General features: G+C 42.4%; 1 protein-coding gene across 1 annotated transcript in view; it reads left to right on the top strand.

Annotated features, from left to right (window-relative positions):
* The window catches only part of NDC1 (NDC1 transmembrane nucleoporin), a 55,685-nt gene extending 38,426 nt beyond the window's left edge, over nucleotides 1–17,259 (top strand). The window contains exons 14-18 of the mRNA XM_004588688.3: nucleotides 1,095–1,145; nucleotides 3,148–3,211; nucleotides 4,124–4,224; nucleotides 8,222–8,382; nucleotides 14,802–17,259. Of these exons, the coding sequence (XP_004588745.2) occupies nucleotides 1,095–1,145; nucleotides 3,148–3,211; nucleotides 4,124–4,224; nucleotides 8,222–8,382; nucleotides 14,802–14,865 (441 nt within the window). The 3' untranslated portion in view covers nucleotides 14,866–17,259. The remainder of the gene's footprint in view (nucleotides 1–1,094; nucleotides 1,146–3,147; nucleotides 3,212–4,123; nucleotides 4,225–8,221; nucleotides 8,383–14,801) is intronic.
* Nucleotides 17,260–21,149: the final 3,890 nt, after the last annotated feature.

The following is a 21,149-nucleotide window of genomic DNA, read 5'->3' as shown; positions in this document are numbered from 1 at the left end:
CAGTGATGAAAAGTCTGGGATTTGAGGAGGAATGGCAAGGGAGTCTGAGGAATGGCCACTAGAATGAGTAGAGGACCAAGAAAAGGAAGTATCTCTTTGGAGAAGGAGGAAAGTGTGAGATGATTTGTGATCTGGACAAGTTGTGGGGATACAAACTTGATTGGCACATGTTCCGGAGGTTGCAGGAGGAATTGGAGATGAAAAGTCCTGGTCTTGTAAGGAGTTTTGCTCAGTTGGAACAGAGAACTGGGTAGTAGCCTTAATGGGGAGGGTTGAGGGGCCAATAAAGAATTTTTAAGATTGGAGAAAGCCCACATGCTTGCTGATGGAATGATGATTGAGTTAGACTAATTGAGAGTGTTCAGGGTCCCGTAGGACTTTAGATAACACTGCTGTCACTTTTTGTGTGACTCAGCATGTACTGCCTGCTGCATCCCTCCAACTAATCATGTAGCTTTGGGGTACAAATCATTTGGGTTAACTTTCAAATTGATGCTAAGAAAATTTTTTACCTTTGAAATTTATTTCTGCTTTTCCCAACTGGTGACAAAGCACCTCATGTATTAAGATAATTTTTGTGTAGGAGAAACATACTTCTTTTAGTATTGAGTTAAAAGCAAGGCATTTGTAGAGCCTGGAGAAAGAGTGTGATGTTAGAAGATATCACCAGAACTCCTTAGAATCTTTTGTGTTATGACAGAGCTCTCACTTGGTTCAGTGTGTATACCTGGAAATATAGGCAGGTGTCAGTTAATGTAGAAGGGCCTGTTTTAATGAAAGTTTTCTTTGGTAGTTTTGCTGAATGAACATCCCAGAGTTCACCAAAATGAAGCTGGCTACAATCTTAAGGGATCACTGAACTGTCCCTACCTGATGGTGTCTGATTACACAATTTAGGTTAGGTGGTCTGTCTGATTTATAGTATGAGTGTATTTGCTTACATGGTTTATTGTAAATGTCATCATTCTTTCTCTGCCAGATATGAGGTGTTTCATTTTTTTCTTTCAAGTTAATGTCAAAAAATGAAAATGTATAATGCTGTATTTGAATAAAGTATTAAAATGTAGATGTAATCCTTTGTTTTTCCAACTCAGATTAAGAATTTCTTATCTAAACGGGTGCTGATAATGTATTTTTTCAGTAAGGTAAGAATATGTACTTCAGTGTTGGGGATGAGGGAAAAGGAAATGGAATATGCAATGAATGGGGGCAGCTCAGACCTGACCTGTAATACAGCTGAATGCGGACAGTCATGGCTTCGCACAGCGCCTCTGTGACCCTCGCTTGCACAGGTGGCTGTTCTAGACACGCATTGCACCTCAGCGGCGTGCTGAAGCAGGATGGTGCCTTGAGACAGATGGCTCCTGGCAGCTCCGTGCTCATTGCCACCACTGTCTCCTTCATGCTGCCTGGGTCTTGGCAAAGTGAGCAGATCAGAGACTCTGCACTGATGTTAACACCGTCCTGCTAACTTCTTTGTGAATTCGGTGTTCAGAAGAGATGACTGTTAGATTGCAGTGGTTAAATTTATGATGGGTAAAAAGGCGTGATTCATGCCACAAATGAAGTGACTTTCCAGCCTGCCTATTGGCTGTTACAGATGCCACAGGAGTATAAATTTCAGCTGCAGAAACTAAAGATTTGTTTGTTTTTACATGGCTGTTGCTTGGTTTTATGATGAACAAAGCTTTTGGCAAATAGAGAAAAAAGTTGTTTTTGGCTTTGTTAAATTTAGATTCTTTGCAGGTACTGAGATATTGGCTAATGAATTAATAATGCTGCACTCATTCAATTAAGGCCTTCAAGGAAAGTGTATTCTTTGGGAGTCATTCTCTGGTAGGGAAAAAGCTTGGAGCAGCCCTGATGGGTAGAATGCAAGTGTCATTTCAAATTCTTGCTCCTGCTTTCTCTCTTCTGTGGAAGGGAAGATCTACCTAAGGAGCAATTGTATGAAGCAAAAACTACTGAGCTTGAGCTGTTAGAGGGAGACGTTCTTTAAAGATTCCCCAGTTAATTCTAGTTAGCGTTCATTCCTGGGAGATAGCTCTTCCTGACCTTATGTTATAGGTAAGGAAATCTGCTACTCAGAAGGGTCAGGTAGCTAGCCAAAGGGTACATAACCCAGGACAAGCAAAACAGATCCCAACTGAGGTCTCCTCTGCTTTGGAAGTGGAGGACTGTTCCGATTCTTGTTTTGTAGCTGGAGTTTTGTTTTTTTTTTAAGATGAGTTAGTGAGAAGGAGAAACAGAAAGAGATCGGAAGATCTGCTAGTTTGCTCCCCCATGGTCGCAGAGGCCAGAACTTGGCTGATTTTAAGCCAGGAACCAGGTGCTTCTTCTGGGACTCCCACATGGGTGCAGAGGCCCAAGCACTTGGACCATTGTCCACTGCTTTCCCAGGCTATTAACAGGGAGCTGGATTTAAAGTAGAACAGCAGGGACATGAACTGGCACCTATATGGGATGCCAGTGTCATTGATGGAGGCTAAATTTGCATCAGTCCTGCAGGTATATTATGTGATAAGGAATTGTCCATTTTCTTAATGGTGAGAAGTGCAGCTTGATAGGCTTTATAATGTTTTACTGAATAGACTTAAATGAGTGCAAAATGAAAACCAGTGTGTTGTGGGCCATTTGTTAATCCGTTCTATTTAACTTAGTATATTAGGGAAAGTTATGGGTCCAAGCATTGCAGCACAACAAGTTGAGCTGCTTCTTGAGGACTCCTGCATCCCATAACCCATATCGGAATGCCAATTTGAGCTCAGGCTACTCTGCTGCCAGTCGAGCTCCTTGCTAATGAACCTTGGAAGGTAGCAGGTGATGGCCTGGATCCCAGCCACCCCTGTAAGAGACCACGGTGGAGTCATTTCAGGTGACCTCTGTACTCATTCTTGGAGATGGATTGAACACTTGGTACTTACTTTAAGCGAGAAATACAGAGATTTGACAAGGATCACACAAGAAATTGATGGCCGAATCCTTTATTGTAATTAGATGATATTGTAGAAGGATTTATCTCCGATTTTAGTTCTTGAGGCAGCTTTCAATCTTTGGTTACTATGGTTTACATAATTGAGTAAAAGACATAGTAGAGTTTTTGCCCAGAGAAACTTACTGACTTCAATGTTTCTGTTGAATTTGTAGCACCCAGAGGCCTCCATTCAGGCAGTATTTTCAGATGCCCAAATGCACATTTGGGCCTTAGAAGGTAAGCAGTCTGTGAGTGTAGCTGTGATTTTTTTTTTTAATTAAATTTTTAAATGTTTATTACAGAGGTAAGGGGATTATAGGCCCATATGGGCTACTGATTAGGATGGAGAGGAGGGATTTTTTTTTTATTTAAGAGTTATTTGTTTTATTGGAAGAGCAAGAGGGATAGATAGAAGATCTTCCATCTGCTGGTTTACTCTCCAGATGGCCAATCTGAAGCTGCGAGCCAGGAGCTCCTTCTGGGTCTCCCACTTGAGTGCAGAGGCCCAAGGCCTTGGGCCATCCTCTACTGCTTTCCCAGGCCATTAGCTGGGAGCTGGATTGGCAGCAGAGAAGCTAGACTCAAGCAGCCTTCATATGGGATATCGGTGCCACAAATAGAGGATTAGCTAGCTGTGTCATTGAGCCAGCTACATAGCTATGATTTTAATTATCAGTTAAATATTAAGGTATAATCCATGAACGATCAATTCTAGGGACTGGCATTGTGCGGAAGATTAAGCTCCTGCCTAGAATGTTGGCATCCTATATGAACGCCAGTTGAAGTCTAGCTGCTTTATTTCCAGTCTAGCTCCCTGCTAATGCTCCTGGGAAAGCATCAGATGATGGTCTAAGTATTAGGGCTCTTGTCTTTGGCCTTACCCAGCCTGGCCATTGTAGCGATTTGAGGAGTGAACCAGTGGATGTAATATCTGTCCCTCTCTGTCATTTGGCTTTTGAAATGCATACAGAATGTTGGTATCGGGCGGCAGCTTAACCTGCTATACCACAATGCCAGCCCCTTTTACCCATTTTATATTGTGTTACTTCCCTGTCTCATTATATTTAGAATATTAGGTTTTTTTTTTCTTATCCGATGAATTGAAAATGGATATGCCTAGTTCTGATCCTTTTTCCTTTTCCTCTTGAGGTCTGTCTCACCTTGTGGCAGCATCATTTACGGAAGACAGATTTGGAGTCGTCCAGACTACACTACCAGCCATCCTGAATACTTTGTTGACGCTGCAGGAGGTGAGCAGTCTGGGTTGGACAAGAGTCTTAGGCATCTGTCTTGCTTGTTTTTCTGTTTATTTGTTACATATCAGATTTACTGAATTAAAACATGTTGAAAATTACAATAATGATACTGTTATTTTCTTTAGGAAATTACAATCTAAAAGAGAATAGGAAGAGAAAACTTAATTTGTTCACAAAAATATGTTAAAGCAGTAAGATATATATGCCATTAGTGTTTAGGTGATTTAGGATCCTGGGATTTTGTTAAGTGACGGGATGTGGATCCTGGTGCAGTTTGTAGCTATTGAGGCTAAAGCTCCCTTTGGTGGTTGGGAAACCCATGGACTTTTTCTTGGAGTAACGTTAAATGCATACTATGAAGTACTTAGGATTAGAAAAGAAATGAGTGACTTATATTGAAATATACTAAATTTTTGATAAGACAGTGTGTGCTTTTTTATGTATTTGATAGTCAAGGAGGGTTACAGAGAGAAATCTTTCATCCTCTAGTTCACTACCCAGATGACCATAACAAACTCGAGAGCCAGGAGTTTCATCCTCATCTCCCACATGGGTTATAGGGGCCCAGAGACTTGGGCCATTTTCCTCTGTGTTTCCCAGATTATAAACCGGAAGCTGGATTAGAAGTGCAACTGCCGGGACATGAACTGGTGCCCATATGAAATACTGACATCTCAGGTGGTGGCTTTACTTGCTGTCTCAATACTGACCCTAGTAATTTTGTTTACTCTTAGTCTGATTTTTTTTCAATAAATATGTTCATATTTATGAACATATACTTTTCCTTATATACATACACAGACACACAAACACACATACATATACATTTGTATATATATACGTATACATACATATACACTTTCTAATTATGGTGTCAAATAGGTTTTACAGTAAGTTTCACAATGATTGTTAGGCAGTGATAAGATGAACTATTTTAAGGTAATTACATCAAAGCCAATGTAATGAAGATATTGGTAATTTCCATTGATGAAAAATCAGAGGAACTCTTAGTGCTACTGTGATTTGCTATATATATATTCATTGTTGAAAGAGGTGCTAAATTTTTAAAAATATTTATTTTTATTGGAAAGGCACATTTACAGAGAGAAGAGAAAAGAGGGAAAAAGTCATCCATCTGCTGGTTCACTCACCATGTGGCCACAGCAGCTGAAGCTAATCTGATCCAGAGCCAGGAACCTGGAGCTTCTTCCAGGTCTCCCATGCGGGTACACGGCCCCAAGGCTTTGGACCATCCTCGACTGCTTTCCCAGGCCACAAGCAGGGAGCTGGATGGGAAGTGGAACATCCAGGACATGAGCCCATTTGGAATCCTGGTGCTTGCAGTTGCAGGATTAGCCAATTACCATTGCTCCTGGCTTTTGGCTTCAGCCTGGCTCAGTAGTGGCTGTTAGGGGCAGCAGTTAGATATCTCTCTCTCTCTCTCTTTCTCTCTCTCTCTTCCTCTGTGTCTTCTATAACTCTAAATTTCGAATAAATGGATAAGTAAGTGAAGTTTGTTTGGTTCAGGTGGTAACTGATGACTATTTTTCCGAGTATGCTATGGGTTAACCAGAATGCTTTGCAAGAAAATAGCTTTCCCATTATGAGGCAGTGTTTTCCTTTTCCTTTTCATTTAATATTTATTTAAAAGGCAGACAAAGTGAGGGAGAGACAGAGATATCTTTAGTCTACTGATCTACTCCTCAAATGACTGTATAGGCCCAGGCTGGACTGGGCCAAAGCCAAGGGTTCTGAGCTCAATCCCAGTCTCCCATGTGGGTAGCAGAGACCCAAACACTGCAGGCCACGTTCTGCTGCTTTTCCAGGTTTATTAACAGAAAGTTAGATCAGGAGTGGAACAGCTGGGAATCAACTGGTGTCCATGTGAAGTGCCAGCATTTCAATCTGCAGCTTACGCCAGTGTGCCACAGTAGAGTTCAATATTAATACGACTTAAATATTTTACCAAGCACCACCTCCCATACTGCCTAAAATTATCTCAAATATGTTCCAGTGTTAAAAAAAAACTCCTGAATGATTGTACATAAAGGAATGGCAGTCTGAAACACTGTTAAATCATGTTCCTTCCCCCTAAAAGTGATAAAATGAAAGGAATTCTTTAATAAACAGATTCATAAACAGGAGAGAGCACAGCAGCAACAAAGTTTGTATGACAGGAAAGCAGGTGATTGAGCCAGTGAGCACATTCCAGAGGCAGAGCCCAAGCTGGCCATGGGGAAGGCAAGTAAGTACCTGTGGAACCAAGAGGAAAGGGGCAGGGACCAAAGTAAGGAGGCTTGGGAGGGGGTGGAGTTGTTTGAAAGTCCCTTGGCTCCCTGAATCATCTGCCACTGAGTGATGCTCCTTTCCTGCAGATATAGTGTTAGAAAGAAAGGAGGACTGGCAGAGTCTGGAGAAAACTATGAAGACTGTCCTGAAAGCATGGGGCTCAGTAAGTTCAGGAGTTCTTCCCAACTGCGTTCCAGAACACCAGAAGCTGGATACTCTAGATGGGAAGGAGCTCAGAGACGGTGCTCCTGTCCAGGTTTACCCAGGAAACTCCACCCAGATCACCACAGGGAAGCCTGTCATCAGTAATCCCCAGCTTGCGGTCAGCGTTGTTGCATGTCCTACTTGGGGTTAGGGGCCCAGATCCCCAGCTTTCTCAATAAGCTGTAATGATGAAGGTAGAGACTAAAAGAAGCCAAGTGGCCTTGGCCGGAGACGTGGGGGAGTACGGAATGTAAGAAGTAGTGGACTGGCGCCTTTATCACCTTTGTTGGTTCATGTCTCGGTTGCCGCACTTCCCATCCAGCTCCCTGCTTGTGGCCTGGAAAAGCAGTAGAGAATGGTCCAAAGCCTTGGGACCCTTCACCTGGCAGCTGTGTGGGAGACCGGAAGAAACCCCTGGCTCCTGGCTTTGAACTAGCCTACCTCTGGCCCTTGTCAACATTTGGGGAGTCACCCAGTGGAGGAAAGATCTCTTTCTGTCTTGCCTCTCTCTGTTAACTCTGCCTTTGAAACACAAATAAATCTTTTAAAAATATTATGAAAAAGCAGAAAAGCCCTAGAAAAGTATCATCTACACCCTCAATATAAAAGGATACTGAATCCTTGAAGCACAAATAGAATGCTAGAAGAAGAAAGAATAGTCAGAACACATGAAAAAACCCTTGAAATTAAACACGTGATGGTAGAAATAATTTTTAACTTTTTGTTTCTTCCGAAATCTTGGTTAATTTTAGTTACATCCAAAAGCATAGATAGTATCCTTATACTGTTTTCCCTTGTCACACTAGATGTTATCTTGTGTTACCGGTTCACACACCTAGTCTTCACTTCTCCCTTCTCTGTCTATGCTATGTCATTTAAAAATTACATGTTTTGTCTTTGGACTTGGAAATGCATTTTTGGATCTGTTTCTTACTGTCAGTTTCGCTTGCTTTGCTTTTTCGTGTAGGACCCACAGTAAAGCTGTTGCTGCAAGTCACACGCCCTCTCAGAGGAGTGTGGCAGGCCTGCCCATGCTGCTGCTCACCCTCAAAGCTCTTGAGTTGGTCACTCCTCTTTAGGGTGCAGGTTTGGACTTTCACTGCACCTGCTAACTACTGCCATCGCCGAGCCTCTCTGCTGTATTGTTTTTCAAACTGCTTTGATAGTGTTCTAAAAATAAATGTATTTTACAGTATGTGCATATAAATCTACATAATCAGGGGGACAGGCAGACTGAAGCTGGGAGCTCGCAGCTTCATCCAGGTCTCTCATAGGTGAGACAGGAACTCAAGTAGTTGAGCTATATTATCTGCATTTCCCTGTGTGTGCATTATTAGCAGGAGGCTGCCTAGCAAGTGGAGCTGGGGCTAGAATCCAGGGACTCCCGTGGAGAATGTGGGTGTCCCCGGTGGCAGCCTCACCGCTGTGCCAGACCCCTAACTGAAAATTCCTCTTCTGATGATTTAGCTGACTGTGTGTCCTTCATTTCTTGGCCTAGGCAGTGGACAAGTACTTCAAGCTTCCTCATGCTTCCAGCAAACCATCCCGAATTCCAGGAAGTCTTGTGGACACTTCCTATAAGACATTAAGGTTTGCCTTCAGAGCATCCCTCAAAACTGCCATCTATCGAATAACCACTACATTTGGCGACAATCTGAAGTAAGTGTGCCTGTTTTGATCCATGGTAATTGCTTCAGGAGTTTTCTGGAAGACAGATAAGGGGCTTATAATGGCTGACATGCTAAAGTGTGCTCTCTGGACCGATTCCCAAATGAGCTAACACGTTGGATTTTGGCATAATACTTACATTTTGGAACTTGGCCTTTCATGGGTTTTGTAGATTTCCCTCAAATGGACAGAAGAGAATAAATGTTACAGAAGTAGGAATTTAAAAAAAGAATTTTTTAATTTTATTGTAAAGTCAGATATATAGAGGGGAAGAGAGACAAAGAGGAAGATCTTCCGTCCATTGATTCACTCCCCAAGCAGCCGCAACGGCTGGAGCTGAGCCAGTAGCTTCTTCTGGGTCTCCCATGCAGGTGCAGGGTCCCAAGGCCTTGGGCTATCCTCCACTGCTTTCCCAGGCCACAAGCAGGGAGCTGTATGGGAAGTGGGGCTGTCAGGATTAGAACTGGTGCTCATATGTGATCCTGGTGCATTCAAGGTGAGGACTTCAGCTACTAAGCCATCACACTGCTTTTGAGCCCAAAAGCAGTAATTTTTAATATGTGTGGGTCTGTATTCTCATTGCTGATAGATCCTTCCAGGAGAAAAAAATCCGAGCCCTTTTCTAGAAAACTATATCACAGTTACTTCAGTGGCTCACATCCCAGTCAGCCGAGTAAGGGTGGGGGTGAGCAGCGTGTCCATGTGTGAATGCATGAGGGCTGGCGCTTTGTCAGTCGCTCTGGCAAAGGAGTGGCAGGTCCCCGCTCCTTAGGAGAGGGCGTTGGAGAGAGAGCCACACATGCCAAGCTTGTTGACATTGTGTTTCATTGATGAATACTGTTTTCCTCTCATGATGTGGTTTGTTTACTAAGTTTGTGATAGTTATAAATGAACTTTAGAAGGCATATGAAATTGTTTTTTCTGTTGCAGTTAATAAATAGTTTAGAATTCCCATGATACTTACTTATAGAAAAACTGCTTTTAGAAGCTGACAATATGTTTTTTCATCTATTTCTATAGTACTAGGCAGTAGTTAGAACAAGTATTTATGGAGCACTTTGGTTTGAGTGAAAATAAAAGAGCTGTATAATCCTCTGTTAAGAGGTTTATTAACTTGTTTAAAAACAAAGAAAAAAGATCTGGTTTGTGATAGAGTGAGTTAAACTGCATCCCATATCAGGGCACTAAAAGAAGTCCCAGCTGCTGCTTTTTAAAAAATACATGTGTATAATTTATTAACTTTTATTTGAAAGATTTATTTATAGAGAGAATCTTTGATCTGCTGGTTCACTCCCCAAATGGCTGCAATGGCTAGAGCTGAGCTAATCCAAAGCCAGAAGCTTCTTCTGGGTCACCCAATTGGGCATAAGGGCCCAAGGACTTGAGTTCTACCACTTTCTCAGACTGTCAGCAGTGAGTTAGAATGCTGGTGGAGCATCTAAGCACCAGTTGGCACTCAGTGGGATGTGGGTACTACAGATGGTGCATTAGCTTCCCTTCTGCCTCATTCCCTGACTGCTTCCTTCTAATCCAGCTCCCTGCTAATGTGCTTTGGCTGTAGCTCTGGTTATTGCAACCACTGGTTAATGAACCAGTGGATGGAAGATCTATGTCTCTGTCTCTCTCTCTCTAATTCTGTCCTTTTTGTTTGTTTTTAAGATGAATTGACTGTATCTATGTGAGTGTATTTCTGGACTCTGTTCTTTTTGTGTGTGTGTAACTATTCTTTTGCTGTATGATAATGTCTTGATTACTGTAGACTTGTAATTACTTAAAAATATATATATTTATTTTTATTGGAAAGGCAGAAATACAGAGAAGTATAAACAGGAAGATCTTCTATCTATTGATTCATTCCCCAATGGTTGCAATGGTCAGAGCTATGCTGCTCTGAAGCCAGGAGCTTCTTCGGTTCTCCCATGTAGGCATGGGGTCCCAAGGCTTTGGAGCATCATCTGTTACTTTCCAGGGCAGCAGCAAGGAGCTAGAAGGGAAGTAGAGCAACCAGGACGTAAACATGTGCTCTTTTTTTTTTTTTTTTTTTTAATTTTATTTTAAATTCATTAATTACATTGTATTATGTGACACAGTTTCATAGGTACTGGGATTCTCCCCACCCCTCCCCAAACCCTCCCACCATGGTGGATTCCTCCACCTTATTGCATAACCACAGTTCAAGTTCAGTTGAGATTCCCCCATTGCAAGCATATACCAAACATAGAGTCCAGCATCTTATTGTCCAGATAAGTTCAACGGCTTCTTAGGTATACACTCTCTGGTCTGAAGACAGAGCCAGCAGACTATCATCCCGATCAATTAAAAGCTCCAACATACCATCAGCAAAAATTTACATCACCATGGAATTAATTGACATAGTAACGAGTAACCAATATGGTAAAAGTAAATGCGATTTCTTATCCACCTTCTGTGACCACCTCATTGACATTTCAATTTAGGTTTATACACAACATATAACATTCATAACATAACTTGTTATACATAACATCGTGTCATCTTAAATTAAGGCAAACATGTGGTATTTAACCTTTTGGGATTGGCTCATTTCCCTTAGCATTATGGTTTCCAGTTTGGCCCATTTGGCCACAAAGAACTGCATTTTGTTTTGTTTAATAGCTGAGTAGTATTCCATGGAGTAGATGAACCATAGCTTTCTTATCCAATCCTCTGTTGATGGGCATTTTGGTTGCTTCCATGTCTTTGCAATTACTGATTGTGCTGCTATGAGCATAGGAGTGCATGTTGGTTTCTCATAAAACAAGTGTTCTGGATATATTCCTAGGAGTGCTATTGCCGGGTCATACGGTATGTTGTATTTGAGTTGTTTGAATGTTCTCCATACTGATTTCCATAGAGGCTGTACCAGCCTGCAGCCCCACCAGCAGTGGAGTAGGGTTCCCTTTTCCCCGCAACCTCGCCAACAAGTGTTGTTGGTGCTTTTATTCATATGGGCCAGTCTTACTGGCGTTAGGTGGTACCTCATTGATGTTTTAATTTGGATTTCCCTTATTGCCAGGGAACTTGAGCATTTTTTCATATGTTTATTTGCCATTTGGGTTTGTTCCTTTGTGAAGTGTTTGCCCATTTCCCGTGCCCATTTCTTGAGTGGCTTGTTTGTTTTGACATTTTGGTTGTTTTGTAGCTCTTTGTATATTCTGGAGATCAGCCCTCTATCACCTAAGTCGTGTGCAAAGATCTTCTCCCATTCTGTGGGTTGCCTTTTTACTTTGTTGATTGTTTCTCTAGCTGTACAGAAGCTTCTTAGTTTGATGAGGTCCCAATTGTTTATTTTGGTCTTGATTTCTACTGCATTTGGAGTCTTTTTTAGGAAGTGAGGGCCTACCCCTAAGTTAAACATGTGCTCTTAATGGGATTCTGGCACTTGCAGGTGGAGGATTACCCAGTTGAGCCATTTTACTGGATAACTCCATCTTTATTTAAAAAAAAAACTAGCTTGTTCTATATACTCAGTTTATTTTTTGATGAATTTACAGAATGATGTGCTTGGGCTATGTGTTTCTGATAGAGCAACAGCAGGGAGAAAAGGATTTATTTGATATGGAGGGAGGGTACATGAGTAACTGAAAATTGTGAGAATGAAGATCTGCCTTGGTTTCTTTCCTTGGAGAAGAGTCAGGGCAAATCTCTGCAGCAAAACTGTGAGGTCGGTGGAGTCCGTCATCCAAATGTCAGCCAGAATGATATGGTGGAAAGAGTGTGAGACGCAGAGTTACAGCTTCGGGATCTATGTCTAGTTCACTGTTGACTTTCTTTATCCTGGGGCAAAATTAACATTGACTTAAACAATATGCTCCAACTATTCAGGTAGTGCGCTGCAGAAGCCGGGTTCAGACTTACCCTTGCAGCCCTCTGCTTCAGTCTGTGGTGCTTGTGCTCCCGCTGTGTTAGCTCCCCAACCTTATCAGCTCTGACACCGTCAACGCTCCTGTAAAAAGTGTTGAAAGAGGTACACTGGGGGCCCACCGTGAAGGTTCAGTGGCTAAATCCTGACCTTACATGTTCTGGGTTCCCATATCGGTGTCACTTCGTGTCCCAGCAGCCCCACTTCCCATCCAGTTCCCTGCCTGTGGCCTGGGAAAGCAGTAGAGGACGGCCCAGGGACTTGGGACCCTGTACCCACATGGGAGACCTGGAAGAGGCTCCTGGCTCCTGGCTTCGGATCGACTCAGCTCTGGTTCACTTGGGGAGTGAACCAGTGGACGGAAGATCTTTCTCTCTGTCTCTCCTTCTCTGTGTAAATCTTCTTTATCAATAAATATAATAAGTCTTTAAAATAAAAAAAGAAGTAATTGGGCTCATCCACCTGTAAAGTCCACTGTACTTACTGACACTGAGTACAGCTCTGATTTATGTACGGCACCAGCTATTTCCTGCCCAAAGTCCTACGTCTAAGAACCAGGTGCTCATAAAGTCAGCTCTTGACCCATTGTGCTCTTTTTAAAAAATAAAAGTCATAGAGGTGTACATTTGAGATTGACATCACACCTGTGGGATGCATAGAGATGATTACAGTGAAACACATCATGGGTCTGTCTGATCATATAGTTCTGTGTGTGGCAAGAACACCTGGAAATGTATTTTTTATAAGAACTTATCTTTTTTTAATTATTTTTTTATTGAAAAGTCAGATATTCAGAGTGGCTCACTCCCCAAGTGGCCGCAATGGCTGGAGCTGAGCCAATCTGAAGCCAGGAGCCAGGAGTCTCTTCCAGGCCTTCCATGTGGATGCAGGGTCCCAAGGCTTTGGGCCATCTTCAACTGCTTTCCCAGGCCACAGGCAGGGAGCTGGATGGGAAGTGGGGTGGTCGGGATATAAACCAGCAGACATAATGGGTCCTGGTGCATACAAGGCAAGGATCTTAGCCACTAGGCTACCATGCTAGGCCCCTTAGAATAGAACTTCTAATACAGCTTTATATGTTGAAGTCTCGTTGCACGTTAGATCCCTAAATTTGCTCACTGTGTTGCTAACTGCTTTGTTTTTCTTGACCTACATCTCTGCATTTCCTCTGTTTCAGGTTACTCTTAGTTTAGGCAATTAAAAAGGTATTTATTTCCATTTTATTTGAAAGGCAGAGAGACAGGTACACTGAGTTGCCAGCAGAGATCTTCTATCTGTTCACTCCTCACGTGCTGGCCAAAGCCAGGGCTGGGCCAGGCTGAAGCCAAGAGCCTGGAACCCATTCCAGGTCTCCCATGAGGCTGGCAGCGCCCAGCACTTGAATCCTCATCCTCTAACCTGTGAGACGTGACATCCCACGTGGTGACTTATCTGCTGAACCAAAGTCTGCTCCTGAATTAGGCAAGGTGTTTAGCCACTTCTTCAGCGTAAAACCTGGGGTGATTTATTTGAGGTGCAGAGATTGCTCTTGGAGTTAGGAGTACTAATGAGGGATGTGGCTACTTTGCTCCCAACTAGCAGACAGAGGACAGATTCCTGGGAAGCCACAACCCTGGGGTTGGAGAGCACTGAGAGCCAGGCTGCTGGAGGTACCAGGCTCACGAGGTTTCCCAAGCATCAACAGGGCGTCTTTGCACAGGGTGGTGCCATACAAGGTCCAGCCCAGCTAGCTGTATGGGTTAAGAAAGCAGTGATGTGTGCGAGGCGTTTTAGGGTGATTTGTAACTTAGTGAAATACGACCATTTTTATTCGTTGAATGACAAAGACCTTTGGTTGCCTGAGCTTGTATTCAGTCATGAGATGTTACTATTGAAGGACTAGAAAATCAGAATGCTTCACTATATTCCAGTTTTGCCAAAGTTTAAAAGGAAGCTCTATGCATATTTCTGTGTTCCTGGCTCTGTTCTGTGAAGGTAACATGTTTCTGTGGTGGTGAGGCTAGAGTGCGTACTCGGTGTCCCCTCCAAAGCATGACTTAGGTTCAAAGGCAGAAGGCAATGTAAACCCTCAAGCTGTTACCTTTGAAAACGATTAATGCAGTCCATTGTGTTTTAACCAAACATTGTAGTTTAAAGGATTTTCTATTAAAGGCAATTCAAACACTCCGCAGCTCAAAGATAATGTTGGGATCTGGTTTAAATAAAATAATAAAATCCAGAAAATCAACTGCAAGGTCTGGAACTCTGCACAGCAGGCTCCGCAGTGGAGCAGGTTGGAGTCAATGCCTTCACTTGTCAGCCTTAATTTGCATTGGTCCTTTAGAAGGTAGAAGCCTGCTGTTCCCGAATGCACGCCTTCCTCCGCAGTCGATTACAAAGGGTTTTTATCTAGTGTTTTTCAGAAGTACTAAATAAGTGAAGATTTCTATTCATTTTTAATTGTTTTGAAAAATATTGACTGTGCTCTGTGGTTCACTTAATATGCTTAATGTAAAATAAAGCTTATGCTTTGAATTTATGTTTCATTTAGTGCTGTGCAAGCATCTGCAGAACATCAGAGAAGACTTCAACAGTTCTTGGAGTTCAAAGAATAGTTAAGTAATATAAACTGTGTTCATTACACCGCTGATACAACTACAGATGCGACAGTAAATGCTCGGCATTCTTGGATCAGAAGAAAATGGACTAATTAGATGCTTCCTTTGTCGTGGTGGTTGCTTTGAAAACTATACTTTAATGGGAGAAATCATGGAAAGAAATTCTCAACAGAATAACTGAAAACTCCCTTCTCTGTACCGATTGCTTTTTGTGTGTGTGGTATAATAAAATCTTTATTCAATTTTACAGAAGCATCTATGGCAGTAGAAATGTCCCAAACTCATATAACTTAATAATAATCACTCAGGATTTTTTGTAGAATTTGCTTTTAGAAAGAATGAAACCAGTTCAGAAGTTAAGTATGTGTTGATTTGATACAGTCTCCCTAATCAATCTGCGAGTTTAGATCTCTGTCAACGTCAGATAGCTTAAACCTTTCTGGAGTAGTTTCTGTTTACCAAAAGCCCAAGAATAGTAACAATGGAGAGAGATTCACAGAGAAAATATTGTCTGAAGGACATATTTTGTTAATCTGTTAGGTTGTGTTTTTGTTTCCAGGGACAAATTAAATTTACATGATTGTCCAAAAAAACTCTCAATTTACAGATGCTAACTCTGTGTAAAGGAATGTGGAAAAATTCAGTTCTTAAGTTACAAGATTAAACGTGCACATTTGGGTTTTGAGAAGCAATTGACAGTATGAGTTTATTTTGTGTCATGCTAGTAAACAATAAGTGTATGACTATTTTCCCAACTAGTTTTGCTTTCTGTTTCTGGAACAAAACACTAAGTGATTGCAGAGTTTTTCAGGCAAGAAAAACATAAGCAAGAAAACCCAGGAAATATTCCCTTTTTACTCCCATGGTTCATCTTATTAGATCAAATTATTACTTGATGCTTGTCTGGCTTCACAGAGGGAGTGGCCTTTGCTGTGTTAACTGTCTAGTTAAAATATAATAGGAAAATCTTTAAAGCCAGACACAACTTAGTCATGAAGGAGCGAATGAAAACCAGCATCAGAGAGATTACTGTACTTGGAGTATGTTGTAAGTCCCAAGTGTGAATGAGGTAATTTTATAATTTATTAGATCAACGTCTTTGGAGATGAAAGATTGGAAGTCCTGATGGTAGATATTCGTCAGACTAGCTTTGGACTGAAATGCCCCCTTGTAATTCTTGTCCTATTATCTGTTCCCTTCTAGAGTCCCCTAGTTTTTTTCTTTCAAGTCAGCATTGCATTGTGGATGAGAATCTTTCATGTGGCATATATGTCTACCATTTGTCTGATTCATTGATGTGTTATATCTTTACAACAGAATATCTTAGCCCCGGGCCTGCTGCCCCTTCCACCAGCACATGCCAGATTATAACTGAATCCTGCTGCCTTGAAACTGTCTTTGTGGGACAGACAGTTCCCTTTTTGTCAAACAGTTGGGTATTTAGACTCTTGTCCTTGGCTTTTTTTTTTCTTTGAATTATGTCTGAAGTTGAGTTGATCTTGGTTGTTGAATGTGAAAGAATTTAGAATTTCGATGTGGTAACTTCTTCCCATGAACAGAGAGATAGTGGCTAGGTCAGCTGACAACCTTGCGCGTTCCTTGTACTAAAGCCCACTGCTTTTCCTAGCCCCTGGCTGAGGCAAGGACTCTTAATCTTGTGCTTCCTTTGAAGGAGCATTGAGTGTTTAACCCATTATATTCCTGAAACTAAAGATGGGATGATGCGTTTCAACTCTGGCTTGTGTAAAATAAATTGGCTGGCTGGATTTAGATTTTTGTCGTCTCCCATGCCCTTTAGGGGAAGTTGTATGTGATGTAACATGGAGGGTTCTGAGATGTTCTTCCCTATTTCCTCTCAAGAGAAACGTGTGGTGTGCAAAATACGAGCCCTGTAATGTCTGCCTGCCTGCCCGGTCAGGGGTGTCTAGTAGCTAAGACCGTTCTTCCCCCAAATTTTATGTGGAGAAATTCTGCCGTCTGTTGGGATGAGGGGCTTCCTGCGGCGTCTTCTCGTGGTGAGGAGGACCTTAGGGGAGGCCACAAAGGGAGAAGCAGATCCTTGATGAAGTCTCCTCCCTGCAGGAGCCGGCCATCACACTGGCAGGAAAACTGAAGAGAATGTTCTTTTAAAGCCTCTGGCTGTCAGTCCCAAACATGAGTTTATCAGCTCTTGTAATGTTTGCTTGATCCCTGTGGAAGATGTGAAACCGCTCTAGAAGACACTTTGTGCAGATGAGTGGACTTGGCTAAGCAGCAACTCATTACTTTGCTGAGTTTCTCCCTTGGTCTCTGGCTTTTGTATCTTCCTGTAAATATTTATGATGCTTTGTTTATATCCTGTGTATATCATGGGTATTGAATTGGGTAGAAAAATAAATGGACAATTTTTAAAACTGGTACTATGTATTGAAATGTATGTGTGTCTGCAAGGTCAGTTTGCTTTCTGCTGTGTGTGTGTTTCTGTTTAAACCTGAAAAGGTTTGACCTAGTAGATCAGTTTTTGCCTGTAAACAGACGCGTGTGGTGGGCACTGTGATTAATGCTAACACCAGGGAGCCTGATTCTCAGTATCTATTTCTTGGTTGCCTTGTCCGTCTTTCTTCTAAAACTAAGCAAGGGTAAGAGTGCTGAAAGCCTTTTCTTAACAGAAGTTTCTTTTTTCATTTTCTTTTGCCAAACTAGTATTTCTAGAGGGATCATATTCCCCCAGGCTAACAATTATGTCTGTCGTCTTTACCTAAATTAGCCTGAACTTCACCTAGTAGGCACTTGAAATACTAAGGCCCTCCCTCAGCTTACTCTCTTGCCTTCCCAACCCAGAGTCATCTTTCTTCAGAACCAGACAGTTAAAACACAGATGGATCCATTCATCAGTTAACAGCCTGACTACTCAGCAAACTGCCGCTGCCATTTTTTTAGGGTTTTTGTTTTTAAAGTTATGTATGTATGTATGTATGTATGTATGTATTATTTTTTGGTAATTGAAAGGCATATTTTACAGAGAAAAAGGAGAGCCAGAGAGAGAGAGGTCTTCCATCCACTGGTTCACTCCCCAGGTGGCCGCAGGGCCCATCTCCCATGTGGGTGCAGGTGCCAAAGGACTTGGACCATTATGTGCTGCTTTCCCAGGGTATATGCAGAGAGCCAGATTGGAACCAGGAGCAGCTGGGACCTAAACTGATGCCAATGTGGGATGCCAGTGCTGACAGGTGGAGGATTAGCCTGCTACTGCCATTTTTAAATAAACAAAATTTTGATTGTTCGGAGGGTAAGAAAGGGGATGGCAAAGCACATCACCTTGTGCTTCTTGGTTGGCTCCTAAGCATTCTGGGCACCTGTGGTGGTGACATGGCAGGGGAGGCTGAGCTAGTTAGTCACTCAGCAGTGAGTGTCTGTTGTGGCACAACTGGCAAGCTGCACAAGCCAGTCCTTGCCCTCAAGGAGGTCAGAGTCTGCTGAAGTGGCAATGAAAACCTGGTGGGCATCAGAGTCACCCCCGGCACCTGTTAGATGTGCTTTGTTGGGGCTGGTTCTCAAGAGAACTGGTGTATTTCATAAAGGTTGTCTGAGACTCACTCACCTACAGAGGAGCTTATTCTAGATCTACATTCTCACATTTTAATATCAGCAGAGGCACTCAAAGAGCTTACTCAAGCATAAACTGTGGTCCCCACCTCCCAAGTGCTTGGTGGAGTAAATTGTGGGAGCGGGTGAGGTGTGTGCAAGGATTGCATTTCTAACACACATCAGATACTCCTTGCAAGAAGCCTGCACTTCACATTTGGTTTCTCCTGTGAGAGGCTTTCAGGTGATGTCTGAAACCAGGAACTGTGGTGTGGGAGAAGAACTACCCGGTTAGACCTACAGGTGGTCTGACAAATATTCAGGCGCCCACATGCTTGGGTTGGAGTTGCTGTGGTACACCTTCATGTGTGCTGTTCACTGCATTAGCTGATCGTCAGTCTTTGTGGCGAACTTCCCGTTGTTTAGGAATGAACTTAGCCTTCACACACACTCACAGATTTCCATGTGTTCTTCCAATGCTTGGGTCATTTCTTTTTTGTCCTTAAGCCAATTGCAGAAATTCTGTTGGCAGACTGTGAGATCTATCCCTGATGAATCCAGTCACAATTTTTAGTAGACCTTTCACTGAAACCCAGTTTCTTCTTTTTTAAACTGGTGACAAAATTTATTTGGCAGAAAACCTGATGTGACCTGATGAGAGACTATAGAGCTAGTTTATTTCATGTAGTATGACTGTGGTTACATTCCCTGCAAAGGATCTGATGATCAGACCTCACTGTGTCGTGGAATACACATAATCACTACATTTCTGAAGTATCTGCAGAGTTTGGGCTGGGAGTTGAGCCCTCAGGCCTCACATCCCACATTGAAGTACCTGGGTTCTGTTCCTGGATTTCCTCCTGACTCCTGACATCGTGCTGCTGTGTGCATCAGAGGATGGCTTACCTGCTTGGCTCCCTTCCATCCCTGTGGGAGAACTGAGTGAAGTTACTGGCTCCTGGGTTTAGCCTCACCAACCATTATGAGTATTGGGGAAATTCCCATAGCAAATGGGAATGCTCGCTCTCTATCTCTAGGATTTATTTAGTTTTATTGGAAAGGCAGATGTACAGACAGAACAGGTCCCAAGGCTTTGGACTATTCTCAGCTGCTTTCCCAGGCCGCAGACAGGATGCTGGTCAGGAAGTGGAGCATCTGGGAAACAAACTGATGTCCACATGGGATTCTGCCACGTGAAAGGCGAGGATACAAACTGGTGCCCATATGGGATTCCGGTAGATCTAGGTGAAGATCTAGCCACTAGGCTATCGTACTGGGCACTTGAATAAATAAATATTAAAAAGAAAAGATGGGCTTGCAAGGTGAGGACTTAGCCATTAGCCTTGGAACTGAGCCCAAAATATAATTTTTAATGGAGCTGCACAGTAACACAAGCAGGGAGATGGATGGAAACTGGAGCAGACGGCACTCAAACTGGGCCCCCTATGAGATGCAGCATAACAGGCTGTGGCTTTAATGTGCTGTGCCACAGAATTACAGATCTTAACCTTGATAATCTTGGAGTATGCTGACTCTGGGCTGATGTATCCTTTTTCATTCTAATGAGAACAGCTGCCTGCACTGTTGAAAAATGCCCAGCACTACTTGCTGTCTATTGTAGTTTCAATGGCACAATCCCCACCTCCTACAAAGCAGGGTTGATCCAAAGGGTGCAAGGAAATCTTGGTGATAAAAAGTCTAGATTTATTCCTGGGCCTCCCTGAGGAACCTAGAAAATGTTCAGGGTCTCTAAATGATCCTCTGCTGCTTTGTACTTCAGCGTCTGATTCTCTCCCTGGCAACTGCTGTTCCACCACTCCCTCTAGTTGCTCTCTGACTCCAAGATTGACATGTAACATGGACTGACCAGCTATCTGTGAATGCCAGTTCAGTTTCAGATGGAAGGAAATTAGCTCCAGTGCATCAGAATGTCCCAGAGCTTAATGAGGCTGGAGAAACATGGTCATGCAGTGCCAACTTGGTATCTGAGAGCCTAGACCTTTGTTGTTCAGGGCGAGGTGGAGTGTAGGGGAGTTTGTTTTCAGTCTCTAAGGATAAAGGACAAAATTTGGACTTCAGGGCCTGCAAAGAGAAGCTGGGAATCCCACTGCTTTGGGTTAGGACTCCCAAAGTATGCTACACTTTAGTAGGAAGGATTAAGAGGAAGTAGATTACACAAACTGTAGTTGAATCAGAATCCACATCAGTTTGGATTGAGAGTCCTGCCAGTATTTTCAGATCCTGGCAGAAACTGTCATAAATCCTCCAGAGGAAAACAACACCCTAGACCTCAATTATGAAAGTACTTCTACAAACAAGTCTTCAAATACAATGTCTCCACACAACTGAAAGAAACTTGGAACAAGAAGAGACAACACAGCATGAATGAGAACCAAGGAAAGGAACAGATGATAAAAAGATCGGGGTGCTCCAAATGCTAGAATAATTGTGATTACTTTGTTCAAAGAATTTAAGTCAAAAGATAAAATTCTGTTTGATTTGAGAATTGGAAACCACACAAACCGTGTATTATAATAGTTAAATATTTTCAAAAATGTTTATAAAATTTGAGTATAAGCCAGAGAAATTCTAGAACAGAAAAATACAGTCATTGAAATTAAGAAGCCAATGGAAGGCTTTCGCTATAAATTACACAAAACTGAAGAGCGGCTTAGAAGTTGGATCAGAAGAAAACTTACCCATATTAATTCCTCAAC

This window comes from Ochotona princeps, chromosome 2 (assembly GCF_030435755.1).
Source record: "Ochotona princeps isolate mOchPri1 chromosome 2, mOchPri1.hap1, whole genome shotgun sequence".
Classification (NCBI taxonomy): Eukaryota; Metazoa; Chordata; class Mammalia; order Lagomorpha; family Ochotonidae; genus Ochotona; species Ochotona princeps.
The sequence above is the reverse complement of the archived record's forward strand: the minus strand, read 5'-3'. Positions and strand labels throughout refer to the sequence as shown.